General features: G+C 51.4%; 1 protein-coding gene across 1 annotated transcript in view; it reads left to right on the forward strand.

Moving 5' to 3' along the window:
• MYO10 (myosin X) overlaps window positions 1-15,622 on the forward strand; it is a 194,376-nt gene that overhangs the window by 96,972 nt on the left and 81,782 nt on the right. Inside the window, exons 5-9 of the mRNA XM_072757215.1 lie at window positions 7,636-7,770; window positions 8,880-9,004; window positions 9,481-9,494; window positions 9,614-9,698; window positions 10,501-10,604. Coding sequence (XP_072613316.1) covers window positions 7,636-7,770; window positions 8,880-9,004; window positions 9,481-9,494; window positions 9,614-9,698; window positions 10,501-10,604 — 463 coding nt within the window. The remainder of the gene's footprint in view (window positions 1-7,635; window positions 7,771-8,879; window positions 9,005-9,480; window positions 9,495-9,613; window positions 9,699-10,500; window positions 10,605-15,622) is intronic.

Consider the following 15,622-nt stretch of genomic DNA (forward strand, 5'->3'; position numbering starts at 1 on the left):
AAGCAATGGCATATATGTTTCTCTAAGAAAATTTTTTAATGGGGCGGTTGGGTGGCTCAGTGTTTAAGCATCAGACTCTGGATTTTGGCTTAGGTCACAACCTCAGGGGTGTGAGAAGGAGCCCTGTGTCGGGCTCCACACTGGGTGCGGAGTCTGCTGGAGACATTCCCCCTCTGCCCCTTCCTCAGCTCATGCTATCTCTTAAAAAAAAATCCTTTTATGAACTACTTTGAGTTGGCCTCATCGCTTACCTTCTAGTGACACCCAGCTGGATCTTCTTAATTCTTTATACCAGAACTGTGTTCTGGGGACATTCAGAGCACCCCCGGTTAGTACCCAGAGCAAAGTGCAGAGCCTAACTTTCAGCTGGGTTTCCACGGACTCCATGGCAAAGGTTTGGACTTCCCTCTTAGGCGACTTTCAAATCCCAACTTGTGGCAAAATAATTGCATTATTTAAGAGGCAAGGACGAGGCATTTTGGCTTTGGGTGAGATGATAGGAAGACCCTCCTTTCCCCCCTCTGGATTCCTAATCCAATGGAAAGGAGACAGATGGAGAGCCATATGTTCGCTCCAGACTTCGAGCCAATCGGCCTTGTGAACATCCGAGCCCCAAATTAGACCAAACCACCTGATCCGGATGCGGGCAGGTAAGTGGTGGCCACGCTCACCGTGGGGAAACCTATTTCCAGCCCTTCACCCAGGTCACCTGTCAGGGAAAGGTCCCCCCAGCTCCTGCGGGGAGGCAGGGGCCAGCAGACCGTGGAACCCCAGGGAGGGTATGGCGGGGATGAGACCCCCCCCCCCCGCCCACATGGCACCTGCGTGAAGACGAGCTTGCCAACAGCTCCTGAGGGGTTAGTGGGTTTCGGGCACGGTGCCAGGAGCCTTCAGGCATCAGCTCACTGACATCTTCCAACGGCCCTGCGATGGCCGGGGCTGCTGCCGAGCATGCAGGTGCCCCACGCAGAAAACCATCTCGGGGACCGTATCCTCCTCCCGGGGGTCTGCGCCTGTTACTTCTCTGCATGGGTCTTGCCTTTGCAACAAACCGGAATGTGACGAACAGCACAGCAGAACCCTGCCTTTCTCCCCCTGCCTGCCTCTGCCACGTTTAGGGGACGCAGGCATCTGAGCAGATGCACCCACTTTCTTAACCAGTTTGCTGGTGCTAATGTCCGGGGCTGTGGAAAGAACTCGGTGGGGGGGCTACCCGCTGGTCTAATCAGGTGACCGTGAATCATGATGACTTGCAGCTCATCCAAATGAAGCTATTATTTAGTAGCTTTTAAAGCAGGGGGAGCTTTGAAGCGCCCCGTTCCCAAGAGAGAAACTTGCCTTATGACTGGCAGCCCTGTTCGTAGGCTCTTGCAGGCGACCTCCCCAAAGCTCAGAAGTCAGAATATCAGATCCCCGTTGCAGCGTAATACGGAACAGGATGCATTAAGACCAGCGGGAAGAAAGCAAGCGTAGTCATTTTTAAGAAGATCAATTTGTACCTGAATATTTGCCATTGATCATTGCTTGTGTTCCTTCCCTTCGATGGGAGAAACGAGAGGATGACTCACGTATCACTCGCTAGACAGAGCGGCTGGGGAAGAACGCGGTAAATCCAGTGAGGTCATCGTGCGTAAGTGTGAGGGTGTCTAATAAAACGGGAGGGGTCGGCATTTTCATGCCAACGACCGCAGTATTTAAAAATAAGGTGGGAGGCGGAGGCAGAGGGGGAGTGGATCCCAAATAGAAAGCTCCCATTGTGTGACTCCGGCGTGAACCGTGAACGGAGTAACTGTATTTATCTCAATTAACCCAGGAAACAGCGTCTTTAAGAATAGAGTGCTCAGTAAGGTATCTTGTTTCATAGATCTTGCCAGCTCTTTTTTTTTTTTTAAGTGGAGGCTGGGGCTGTGGGAATCAGAGACCTTGAGTAGAGAAATAGACCTTCCCGTCACCCTGTCCCTGTAGCCCGTTTCCTCAGGCGGGACCCGCCCCCTGCTGGATACAACGCGTTTCTCTACTTTGAGAACATTTTCTTATGCAAAGACCCTTAGGGCCAGAACCTAGGCCTGCTTGGAATCAGGACTTCAGAGAGCAGTTTCCCCCTGGCCTCAGGAGCCTCGGCCCCTTGGCCCAGTTCCCCAGCGACGTGCGGGCGATGCCAGGTGTCTAGGCTTCCGGTCCAAGCTCCTCGAGTTGGCCTCGCTTTCATGGCTGTCCTCTCTCCTCAGCTCTAATTCTATCTTTTTCTGCACATTTAAGTAAATGCTTATGCTATTATGGTCTTTATATATTTAAGGGTCGCCCGGGTGGCTCAATGGGTGAGCATCTGCCTTCAGCTCAGGGCGTGACCCTGGGGTCCCGGGATCAAGTCCCACATTGGGCTCCCCGCAGGGAGCCTGCTTCTGCCTCTGTCTGTGTTTCTGCCTCTCTCTCTCTCTCTGTGTCTCTCATGAATAAATAAGTAAAATCTAGAAAAAAAAATGTTTAAAACTCGGGTTGTTTTTCCATCTAACTGGCAAGAGCAGCATTTGATTTCGGTTGATCTGGGACATTTCACATTGACTTGTGCCCCTCGTATGTTGATGGGGCCCGCGGGGCGTAGCATGTTGTGGCCTATCGGTATATGCGGCCTTTTGAGATCCGCAGCATAGGGCAGGCCTGTGCCTCAGTCCCCGTGGGACCAGGGCAGTGTCGGGGGCCAGCGTTCCCGCCGTCAGTCTCCGCAGAGATACGCGCGGCAGCCTTGCCGTCAGGACCTTTGCATGTTTCGGTTTTCCAACACGGGGTGGATTAGGCACCTAATGGATAATCAGGTGTCCAGTCTCTTTTCTGTTTCTAGTAATATGTTTATAAATGGTCGAATTGGCACAATGAACACAGCCTGCGGCTGGGGTCAGCAGGGCGCCAGCCTGAGTAAGACGATGCGGGCTCTGGCTCACGTGACCCGGCAGCTCACGGTGCTAGACTTTAGTGGTCAAAACAGTCACGATGGTAGTAAAATCCAGTCGCGGGATCCCTGGGTGGCGCAGCGGTTTAGCGCCTGCCTTTGGCCCAGGGTGTGATCCTGGAGACCCGGGATTGAATCCCACGTCGGGCTCCCGGTGCATGGAGCCTGCTTCTCCCTCTGCCTGTGTCTCTGCCTCTCTCTCTCTCTCTCTCTCTCTCTCTCTCTCTGTGTGTGTGTGACTATCATAAATAAATAAAAATAATAAAAAATAAAATTTAAAAAAAGGCATTGACCAGAGAGCTGAAGGTCAGGGTCAATGTTCCTAAAAAAAATAAAATAAAATAATAATAAAATCCAGTTGCTGCCTTTAGGACCCCCTTGTCTGACGGGAAGAAACTGATATGACTGATCTCGATAGCACCTGCCAGATGCTGTCACGGAAACATGTATGTGGCTGCTCCGAGAAGGTGGCAGTCGGTCCTCAGGAGGGAATGCAGACAGTACTTAGAGGACGTGAGGTGTGACCAGGAGGCAAAGGCCGTGTGGGGACCTGGCGGGTGTGGAGGGGAGGGGCGGCCGCGGAAGCATCTGCAGAAACAGATACTCGGAGAAACAAGGGTAATCCGGGGATGGAAGGTAGCCTGTGGGGCTGTGGGGTCTGCTAAGGGACATGAAGGGGCTGGAGAGCAAAGAGAGGGAAGTGACGTCCGTCCACAGAGACTGCGGCGTCCGATCCTCGGACAAGGGGAGCCGAGGCTTGGAGCTGTGTGCGGGGCCTGGGCCTGGGCTCCAGCCCCACTGGGCCCTTTTGGAGCGGCAGCCTCCGTCCGGGGGCCGACTCACATTTCAGGGCTCTGTCCTGCTGGCTCAGACCCAACAGCCGAATCCCAGGGACTCAAAGCCTTGCCCACGTCTTCAGGCCGCCCAGCGAGTGGCCGACGGAGGTCCTGAGAGCGTCCTGGGAGTTGGGGATTTGACTCCCGTGGGATAACGGAGGCTGGTCCTGGTCGGCAAGCTCGTCTGTGAAGGGCGGCGAGGACGTGTCACGGCCACGCACCTCTGCCCTTGAGCGTGGAAACACTCCCAAGCAGCGAGCCAAGCAAAGTCCTGGCCGTGCTCCGATAAAACTTTATAGAAACAGGCGGCAGAGCCGACTTGGGGGTGTGGTCTGTGGACAGCGGCACAGGCCCGTGGGCGTGCATGAAGGGCCCTGGTCACATCAGGGCCGTCGTTGACCCTCCTGCCCCTGACTCCTCAGTGCCTTCCTCTCTACTGATCACTGGCATTTCTAGCACGTTCCATCCTTTGAAGAAGATGTGCAGCTGTTCCGCAGCCTGATAGACCATGCAGCCCCCCACTGCTGTCCACAGGGCGCCATGCCTCTGGGCGCCCCTCGCTCATCCTCGCCTGCTCGTGCTCCCCCCGGCCTCGCCCTCCACCCCCGCTCGGCCGGGCTCTCCTCTGAGGTCCGGGCAGTGACTTAGGTGCCCCTGGGGGACCACCGTGGGCATCTCAGGGTGCATCCTGAGCATCTCCCAGAAACATGTCTGTCCCTTCGCATCCCGTTGTCAACAGTGGGCGCTGCATCCTACCAGGTGGCACGCTGAGACCTAGCCATGCCCCTGGGACTGCGAGGCCCTCTCTGTGTGCCCCCCCACCCTGGCCTCCATTCAGGAGGAATTCCACGCGGTAAAGCATGTGGCCCACGTACGCAGCTCGATGGGCTTGGCATCGTGTGCACCTGTGCTGTCGCACTCGCCCTGGTCAGCCCGCACCCTGCTGGCAGGCCATCGGCCGTCCCTGCCTGTCTCACCCCCGTCTTTCCCGGGGCCTCTCCCCATGTCGCTGCTGCCCTGCTCGCTACCCTTCTGCCCTCCCCTCTCCGCACCGTCCCCCACCTTCAGTCGCCTGCGGACCCCTACCGCGTGTAGCCTTGAACCTGATCCCCAGGCTCTCCTGCGGGACAAGGCCTGGTGGTGGATTTGGCCTCCAGAGAGGCCTCAAAGCTCTTAGCAAGGCCTGTGAGGCCGCCGCTCGGTGCTCTGGCTTACGTTCTCTCTCTCTTTCGTGGTTGTGTTGGTTTGTTTCACCAGTGGACGCCCGCTTGGGTTCATCAGGACGACCCTGGGTGCATGTCTGCGATCACACCAGCGCCCAGGCGAGGCCTGTGGTCGCCTGGTCTGCTGAGACTAATGTAGGAATGGACACGAGTGGGGCTTGCTGGGGTGATGGCTGTGGGGCCACCGTCCCGCCGCGGCCATGGGGAGGGCACGCGGGGAAGGGCGGGCACAGCCTTGTTGGGTGGGCTGGGTGGGAGCGGCGGCCCCTGGGCCTGAGCCCAGCACCGGGAACCAGTGGGTGGAAGTCAGCCCAGCCGGCGAACATTCGGGAGCTGCCCTGTCGTGTTTGTGCTCCTGCGCTTGGCCCTGCGGTTCCATGGGGGTGGCCGCTGTCGTGAGGCCGTCCCCTTGGCACCGGCCTGGAAGTCAACCTGAGGCTGTCTGCCCTGGGCTGGTGGGCTCCCTGCAGGTGAAGGGCCCCAACACCGCTGTCTGCATGCCCCCCTCCTTGGGTGCCTGCCGACACCCCCACCTGCGCGTGATGGATGTGCTAGAGGGGCTCATGAGCCCAGGAGGAACCCCTGTGCTTACCAGGCAATTCATGCTATTTAGAAGGTTTACCAGGAAAGGATGTTGCAGGAGGACACAACCACGCAGGGGCCTACCCTGGGAGGGGGCCATGGGCCCTGGGCCGTGGGCCCTGCGTCCCTCTGTGCACCCCGACACCACGTGTGGTGTGGCCTCCTCCTTCCCACGGAGGCCAGCTGTGGGAAGCGACTGAAGCCCCCACTTCCGACCCTGTGGGTGGTCCCCCTGGAAGCAGCCCCCAGCTTGGGCGCCCTAGCCACTTTCCTAAAGTTGCCTCCCTACCATGACGTGTCGGGTCCGATTACTGTCACCGTGGAGCAGCGATGGGGGTGTGAGCCCCTCTGCATCAGAGGGGACTCTGACAAGGCTGAGCATGTCTTGCTGTAAGCGATCCCGCCAGCACATGTGCATGGCACGTGCATCACGTTCATGGAGCCCCACGGACGGCTCACCTGAGAACGCCGTGACTCCTGGTCCTCGCCACCTTACTGCCCTGTTGGAGACCCGGTCCAGGGCGTGGCCAACTGCTGGTTCCCAGCTCAGGCCGGGGTCTCCACTGTGCCCTCCGAGGCGCTGGGCCCAAGCCCTGCAGGAAGCCCTGTGCTCAGGGGGCGTGGGGCTGCGGGGATCCTCCCACCCCCCTCTGCCCCTCCACACGTGCTCTCAGCAATAAACCCTACAAAGAGGTGAAAGAGCGGTTGGTGTCCTGGGCTAGGGGACTGCGCTGAGCCTGTGGTCCTCAAGGCAGTGACGCCCACTGCGTGCCTCCTCCTGCCTGGCGCACGTTCCCCTGTGCGGGTCAGCCTGCCCTCCCCCAGAACCCCCGGAGCCTTCACCTCCGCCCGTTTGTGAGCTCTCCGCCCCTGGCATCCGTGTCGCTCTGCTGCGCAGTCCCGTGCTTCTGGATCACAGACACGGAGCTGGTGGTGCAGCCTGACGCGGGCGCCTGCAGACGCTCTGGGAGCGCAGGAATCCCCAGGCACATGCTCCTCCTCCACGGCCTCCAAGACCACACGGCCTTGACCCTCCGTGGGAGTGTCCGTGCCACGGTGGGCTGGAAGACCAGGGTCATGTGGAAGTGCTGCCTGTAGAGCGCCCGCCGTCACCTTGGCACCTGGGGACACGTGTGTGCTCTGGGTCTTGGCGGCTGTGAGCTGTGTGCTCGTCCTCATCCTGTGCCCTGTCGCCGCAGCATGTCCTGGGCCGTCGGGCCGATCACCGCTGCTGTGTGGCCTGGGGAAGCTGCTCTCAGCTGTGGTGGTTCCTGCACCGGCCCGTGGGGGCCCCTGGGAAACTCCTGGGAGTCCTGACCACTGGGCCCCAGCCCTGTCGGAGCGGCTTAGGGGCAGATTAGGGGATCCGCGGGGGCAGCCAAGTGTGAGAACCCTGGCACGTCTCCATTCCCATCCGTATTTTATCTCCGTTTCAAGTTTTAATTCTGCATCAAAAAAAAAAAAAAAATTACTTAAGGAAGATGCTTGGGCAGGGGCTGCTCTGCCTTTGGCTCAGGTCATGACCCCGGGTCCTGGGATGGCCCCACAGGCCCGGCTCCTCCGCTTCTCCTCCTCCCTCTCCCTCTGCTGCTCCCCCTGCTTGTGTCTCTCATTTTTTCTCTCTCTCAAATAAAAAAAAAGATTTAAGATTTTTTTATTATTTATTTACTTATGAGCGACCCAGAGAGAGAGAGACACAGAGGGAGGAGGGGGGCAGCCCCGGGCAGGGACCCCAGGATGGCGCGGGCCGCAGGGCAGAGACCGCTGCGCCCCCGCTGCCCTCTCTCGGATAGAATCTTCAAAAAATGCACAGGAAGGGGGTTCGGAGAAGATTCGGGGGGAAACGGGGCCGCGGGTGGCTCCAGTGGGCGCCCAGGCTGGTGCGTGCGCGGGGCGGGGCGGGGCGGGGCGGGACGTGCTGGGCGCCGCCGGGGCCGCTGCTCCCGCTGTGGGGGGGGGGGGCGAGTCCCGCTGCCACTTCCGGGGCGGGGGCGGCCGCGGGCCGGAGCCTGAGCGGCCGGAGCCTGACGCGCGCCCCGTGTTGCAGCGGCGAGAGCGGCGCGGGCAAGACGGAGAGCACCAAGCTGATCCTCAGGTTCCTGTCGGCCGTCAGCCGGCAGTCGTCGGAGCTGCCCTCCCGGGAGCGGGCGTCCAGCGTGGAGCAGGCCATCCTGGGGAGCAGGTACCGCGGCCCCCCCCGCCCCGCCCCCGCCCACCACTGACCCCGGGCGTGCCCCCGAGCCGGCCGCGGGCGCCCACTCGCCCTGGAGGCCGCGTCGGAGCAGGAGCGCCCGCGCCCCCTCAGGCCCGTCAGGCCCCTCAGGCCCCGGAGGCGGCGGCGCGGCCCCTCAGGCCCTGACCGGAGGCGCAGCCCCCGCCCGCCCGGGACCCACGGGAACCGCAGCCCGTTTCCCTCCTGGGCGTTCGCGCTTCTCCCCCGTGGCCGTGGCCGTGGCCGTCGTCGAACACACGGAACGTGAGACGCGGCCGAGCGTGTGGGCCCGTGTCCAGCACGCGGCGGCCCGGGAGGAGGCCTCGGGGCGCAGAGCCCGAAATCTGTCCCGGGTCCTTTATAGAAGGTCCCGCCCCGCCCCGCCCGCCCGGCTTCCATCTGGGGACGGTCCGGCGCTTACTCCCAAGCGAGCCCCGGGGCAGCCCGCCAGCGGCTGGAACGCCCGGCGGGACTTTGTCGGTCCGAACCCCGAGTGGGATCCTGCCCCGCAGCCCCGCGCCCGCGCTCAGCGTGGGCCCCAGCCCATTGGCTCGGCGACAGGCGTCCCGGCCCCTGGCGTCCCTGCCCCTGGCGCCCGCATCCCGCGGCGTCCTGCGCTTGCTCGTGGCCTGCCCCAGCTCCGGTCAGATGCACGTGCCTTGTGACCCCTCAGCAGGTGCTCTGAGATCTGGCTCTTCAGTAAACAAACGCAGTCCCGGCCACCCAGCCACCCGGTCACCTGGGCCTTTCCACTTTCAGATTTTTCCCGGCAGTGGCGGATTTTGACATTTGTGAGGCCCGCTGTGCTGTTGGTACATCTCCCCTAATGAGCACTCTACTCCTCACTTTTTTTCATTATTGATTGAACTACAATGACGAGCGGTCTGGTAGGAGCTCCGGGTGTACGTCACAGGGATGACATTTTTGTGCCTTATGAAATCATCCCCCCGGGTAACTGGTTACCGTCGGTCACCGCCGTGCGCGGTGATGACAGTGTTACTGATAGGTCACCTGCGCTGAAATTACATCCCCTGACCTGTATGTTGTGTAACTGGACGTTGTCCTTACGTCTCTCACAGCCCCATCATGGAAGCTTTCGGCAACGCGAAGACGGTGTACAACAACAACTCCAGTCGCTTTGGGAAGTTCGTTCAGCTGAACATCTGCCAGAAGGGAAATATTCAGGGCGGGAGAATTGTAGATTGTATCCTGTTTCATTTAGGTCCTGTCGTTAGTATCTGACCCTATTAAGTACAAACTTGGATATCATTAAGGACAGATACCGTGAAACATTTCGGTTATCGCTTAATATTCTATGTGTGACCTACTAATTATCCCTTTGGAAACTTCCGAAAGTTTTTCTTTCCTTTTGGAAACTTCGGATATCATGTTCATAATCTGGAAACGTGGAGTCATCCTGAAGCATCAGGCGTTTGCTGTTTGAAATCGATTCTGTTAGATAGTTTGGCACCTCCTGGGAGGCCATGTGTCCTGTCAGAAAATGGGCTTATGTGAACTAGTCTGTGCTTTGTTGGCTCATGTCTTGGCGCTGGAAGTCTCAATGCCAAAGGAGCAGGGATTTGGGATGATTTGGGTGACAAAGGATAGAAAATTAAGGACCAATTGAGCATGCCCTATCCTTGTTTTGTTCCTTGACTGGCCATTGCTTTTCACATGAAGATTTATTAGAAAAAGTAAGTAAACATGATTTAATTCACATTCTCTTCTATCGATAATAATTTCTGGAAATTACTGGTTTGTGTTCATGAAATGGAGGAATCGTCTCTGAGAAGAAATCTGATTTATCCCACAGAACCGAGTAGTAAGACAAAACCCCGGGGAAAGGAATTATCACATATTCTATGCACTGCTGGCAGGGCTACAACATGAACAGAGAGGTAAGTGAGTGTGTGAGTGTGCGACCGGCAGAGAAATACGGACTAGCAACTTGTTTTCCCTGAAAAGCCATCAGTAAGACATCTCCTTGGGCTTCGTTGGTGAAGGTGTACGAGAATACTGAAGATGCTGAGGCCATCTCATTTTATATTATTTTTTTAGAGATTTTATTTATTTTATTTGACAGAAGGAGAGCACAAGTAGGCGGAGCAGCAGAGGGAGGGGGACGTGGGACACCCCCGTGAGCAGGGAGTAAGTGGTGGTGGACTAAGTGGGGCTCCATCCCAAGACCCTGGGATCATGACCTGAGGCCAAGGCTCAACCAACTGAGCCACACAGGTGCCCCATGGAGTCCATTTTACAGCCAAATAATGTAGAGGGAAAATCACCAATAGAGAAATGTTAAATTTTTGTTTTTGGAATCTTGGCACTTTTCTAATTTATAGAATATTAATAAAAAATATATAGTGCATATTGTATCTGGTTTACTCTTAAACCGTACTCAAATACAGTTAATTTTTAAACATGTGATTTTTAAGAGAAAATATTCAAAATAGGATTCTTATTAGTTTTTCAAGAATATTTGCTATACTTATTTTCTTTCTTTAGAGAGCAAAATCAAACCGACTGAGCCACCCAGGCTCTCTTAATTTAAATCCTTTTTATTTTCTCTAAATGATGACTAGACTGTTAGCATAGAACTATTTACATACTTTATTTTTTTAAAGTTACAAAGTGAGAATTCTTGGATTGTGTCTTATCCTGGCCAAGTACTGATTTTATGTTTTTCTTTGTCTTTTGTAGAAGAATTTTATTTATCTGTACCAGAAAACTACCACTACTTGAGTCAGTCTGGATGTATAGGAGACAAGACAATCAGTGACCAGGAATCTTTCAGGGAAGTGATTGTAAGTTATTTTCTTATTTTCCCCTTATTAAGAGTGACAACCTCAAAAAAGAAAAGTGGCATTTCATTCCTGTTTCAAAAAAATTTTTTTTAATGAAAATAGAAGTAATTACATTTGCACCACTGTATGAGAAAAGGTACTTTCTTCTTGTTCCAAATCATGGTAAAGAATGTTCCAGACTGGAAGAGGATCCTCTTTCTCTGGAAGGTAGATGAATATCCGTGGCATTCGGGATAGGTACATGGTGGGTTAACTTGGAACAGTGTATTAAAATATATGTGTGTGTGTGTGTGTGTGTGTGTGTATGTGTATATATATATTTTAGGCTTGGCACTGGAACCTACCAATCTTTCTTTTTTGAGCTTTTATGTATATATATATATGTACATATATTTTTATAACAGTTTCTATAGCTAAAAACCTGTCAGCCGTTAGACCCGGCGACTGTTAGGATCATTCTGACATCCGATTCTGACGGCAACAATAACAGTAGTCACCTTGCAGCTCTGAGCTGTGGATACCTGTGGTCTCTTACAGTTTTCTGATATCACAGGTGTTTGTTCTAAGGAACATTTAGGAAGCCTGGTCATTGAGCGTTACTAACATCCCCTCCATTGGAGGATGGCCAGTAGATTTTGCCAGTGCAATCTCCATTCCTTTGCCAGGATCGTTGCTCCAGCATTGGATACGGTGGATCTAGGCTTGATTTCATCATCATACATGACATCGAGCACTTGTTTTATGGACTCAAGTGAGCCACATCTCTCGTTGCTCTTAACCCTGTGAGGGTAGGAACTGTGGCTGTCTTACACTCTACACCTGGGAGAGGCTGGTGCCCAGTCTGACCGCACACAGTACCAGACAGAGCCAGTCTAAGTCCAGATCCCAGGCTTTAATCCACAAGGCAGGGAGGCTGTACCTGCTTCCGGTACAACATCCCAGATTGTCTGCCGAGTTCTTGTCTTCACAGTTGTCAACAGTTCTATACTCCACATCCCCATCCATTCTTCTAGATTGTTCAAAAAATGCCTTGTTGGAATGATATCAGGGTCTTTTTTTTTTTTTTTAAGTGAGTATATATCATACATCCTTTTTCTAGGTCTTAAATTGAAAATGAAATTAAGAACAGCATTGGCTAGAATATCCTCTTCCCCTCTGTCTCCCGTTTATCCTGCATTTATAATGCAGAGCAGTTTCTCTTGCCACATCTCCTTTCTTGAAACTGTCAACAAAACAGCCCCCTGCTGACAGCACCTTTTGCCGAGCACCCTGGACTGCATGGGAATTGGCCCTGAGAATTGGATTTTATGAAATGTTTTTTAAGCATTTTAAGTTTTCTTTCCCAATTTTATTTCCCCCTGGATTTCTATCACTACTCAGACTTTCTCTCTTCTCAATTCGTTCATTATTGTCTTTACTGTGTGTTAGAATAAATATGAAAATTCATTTTTGATGAAAAGGGTAAAGAAAGAGGAATTTTATTTTCTTCTTTCTTGAAGCTGGAGAACAATGCTTCATGATAGAAGGAACTTGTTGCAGGAGACAGACTCCTAACTGTCCAAGAAGTAGCAGGTCTCCTACTGATTTCCTCACTGACCACTAGGGTGCACTGGGCATCAGGTCCTCTGCTTACCCTGAAAGCGCTGGAGAAGCGACTCTCTTGGCTTTCCTCCGCTTTCCTCTTGGGACTTCATTCATTTTCTGATTCAGAATTGTTTATTCCTTTTGTTAGCCTTCGGGTAGACTTTTGGGGTGCGCCCTGCTTTCATCGTTTGCTAGCTTTTATTATTGAAAGAGTAGGTTTTGGCATTTAAAATCTGATCTTACGATGAAAAGATATCCTCTAGAAAGGAAGAAAATTGTGCATGACATTGATATAGATGTACATAACAAGCGTACATGTATTCCCTTTATAGATTCTTAACTATTTACCTTCTGATTACTTTTTAATGTCAACCTATTAGAAATGTCAACAAAAAACTAGTGGCTATTTTTTTAAACTCAGGAACATGTAATTATTATTTAACCTTCTGGAAGGTCTAAGTGCAGTCAGAAAAGAAAAAAGAAATGTGTACCTTTTCAGAAAAGAGGAAAATACTCTTTTCTCTAAAAAGTAGGATTTTCTGTCTTTATTATTTTTTTTTCCTCCCTTTACTTTAACCTGCAAGAATCACAGATTGGGGGAATGGCTTCAATAATTTGTCATATCCAGGGCAGCCCGGGTGGCTCAGCGGTTTAGCACTGCCTTCAGCCCAGGGCGTGGTCCTGGAGACCCAGGATCGAGTCCCACATCGGGCTCCCTGCATGGAGCCTGCTTCTCCCTCTGCCTGTCTCTCTCTCTCATGAATAAATAAAACCTTTAAAAAATAATGACAATATCCATCAAAATAAGGTCCATTACAGCAAGCAAAACGTACACTCCAGTATATTTAATGACATGGAAAAACATATTTTATAATTGAGGGAGATAAGTTGCAATACTAAATCTTTTTATTTGAAAAAGCATTTTATGTATAATTTAGGATATGTGATAAATAGCAAGAATATTCTCTCACGAGGCAGAACTCTAGGATTTTATCATTTTGTGTTATATATTTACAGTTAATACATCAGCTTTAAGGATTACATAACTTTGATTACATTCCTAAAATCGCAATTTCTGTAAAATAAATTTCTAGAATCCTGAATATCCTATCAGTACCAGCCAGCCCATTGTTCTGCCTTATGCAGTACTCCATAACAGGAGTGACACAGGAATGGCGAAAAAGAAACCCTGAAGTCTTCAGGCTGAGGTTGGTTTTATATAGCAACATGTTTGAGCACCTGCTGTGTGCCCAGCACTGTTCTAGGCAGCAAGGAGACTGTAGTAAATAAGCCACATATCATCCCAGTATTATGCTGAAGAAGGAAACATGATTGGACTGTATTGTACTGTTGTTTTTAATGTACTTTGTCTCTCAGTATTTTGGTTCTTTAAAAAAAGATTTTATTTATTCATGAGAGAAAGAGAGAGAAAGGCAGTGAGAGAAGCAGGCTCTCCATGGAGCAGGACTCTGGGATCATGACCTGAGTCCAAGGCAGATGCTCAACCAACTAAGCCACCTAGGCACCCCTCTCAGTATTTTCTTCCAAAAGCAAATACCACTTAAATCTGCATCTTCGTATTTCAATTGTGTAAAGCTTATTTTCCCAGTGGTTTGGAGATCAGAGGAAAGGAGCTATATTCCATTAAGACTGAAGGACATTTGTTTGCAGAATATGTTGACATGTTCATAGAGAGAAATTCTTTTTTTTTTTTTTAAGATTTTATTTATTTGAGAGAGAGAGAGAGAGAGAGAGAGGCAGAGAGAGCACAAGTAGGGGGCAGAAGGAAAAGCAGACTCCCTGCTGAGCAGGGGCTCGATTCCAGGCCCCCAAGGATCATGACCTGAGCCAAAGGCAGATGCTTAACCGATGGAGCCCCCCAGGTACCCCTCTTGTACACTTCTTTTAAAATTTTTACTTATTTAATTGAGAATCTGCTTTATGTGTTTTTAGAGTTCATCATTGCCACCACTTGGCAGGAATATAAATAAATGCCTGTAAAGTAGCCTGGGTGGCTTTAGGGAACCTGGTTCTTCCTGGTGAATGTATGCTGAGTTTCATAGCCATGTTTTTATGCAGTTATTTCAAGTCAATAGGAGCAACTAATTTATTTTATAGCCTGTATTTGACCCACTAGAATGGTGGCTGATAATATGTGTGTGAAGTAACAGGTGTCTTTGGGTGATAATCTTTTCAGTTCTCTTACTCCACAAATGTTGAATGTTTATAGCATGCATGGCTGTGGACCAGGACTGGGGTTTCCGGACGGTATTGGCTTTCCCAGGTATATCGATGGGTTTTTAATGGTGTCAGCCCATGTATATGAATGCAGAAATTCATTCCACATGAGTCAGATTTTATTAAGATTTAAATGGACCTCAATTTTATACCTCAATTTTGCCAAGATGGAAACATCAATCTTTTTCAGTGGTGGAGAACTTGGGAGCATAAGCAAATCTTATAAAACAACATGCTGTTGCCTAATATAACATTACATGATAAATTATTATTGGTTTGTTTACTTGCAGTTTGCTATGCCCAGAATAGCCTCTTTCCCCCCGTTTCAGTGGCACCATTTGTTCAAGATTCATCTGTGGTTCCTTTGCCTTGAATGGCACCTCCACACCATACAGCCAACTGCCCGAGACCCTAGATGTACCTTTTGGCAGTAAAGCTCCTGAAATTTATCCCACTTTTCTATTCATTTCTAGTATGATGAGCCTGGCTTCCTTTGATTCTTCATGGCTGAGACCAGATCACATATTGTCACCCCTCCCCTTCTCCCCACCCACTTCCCACGTTCCCAGACACCTATCATTTTTTATGTTGCCTAATGAGTGTATTGAATATATTTTATTTTGTTCCAGTTTTATTATAACTGAATTTCTGTTTAGTGCTTCTGAACTATACTGAGAACTTCCAGCATGCTTTTTAAGTCTTGGAGCCGTATTGTTGAGAAAATAAGACCATGATAATAAGCTTTAAAGTGGTTACTCTTGCCCAAGGGACGGAGATTGCAACTGGAGAGATTGTAAGCAGGACAGAAGGACACAAAAGTAGAGGCTCTTGTTGGCAGTTCCGGCGTGCGTGCCCAGGCTGCTGGTAACCGGGGCGGCCGTTAAATGACCCCGTGGTCTGATGAATGCGATTGCTACTTATCAGCACACTCCTAATTCACTTAGAGCTGAATTGAAAGTAGTCGTATTTATTAACACAGTAAGCACATTTCGTTTGCTTTCATATCTCCGTATGTAACTTCGGAATGTATTTTAAGAACTTAACCAAGAATATTTTCATCAGGCATCTCTTGATATTTTTCATTTGATGGCTTGACATCTTCTACTGCAAACTTATTTTTTTATCTTACTTCCTTTTAGTGTTCTATAAAGTCCAGGTGGTTGACAAACAGTGAAGACTTTCATTTCTATGCTCAT

The sequence above is a fragment of the Vulpes vulpes genome, chromosome 4 (assembly GCF_048418805.1).
Source record: "Vulpes vulpes isolate BD-2025 chromosome 4, VulVul3, whole genome shotgun sequence".
In the NCBI taxonomy this organism is placed as follows: Eukaryota; Metazoa; Chordata; class Mammalia; order Carnivora; family Canidae; genus Vulpes; species Vulpes vulpes.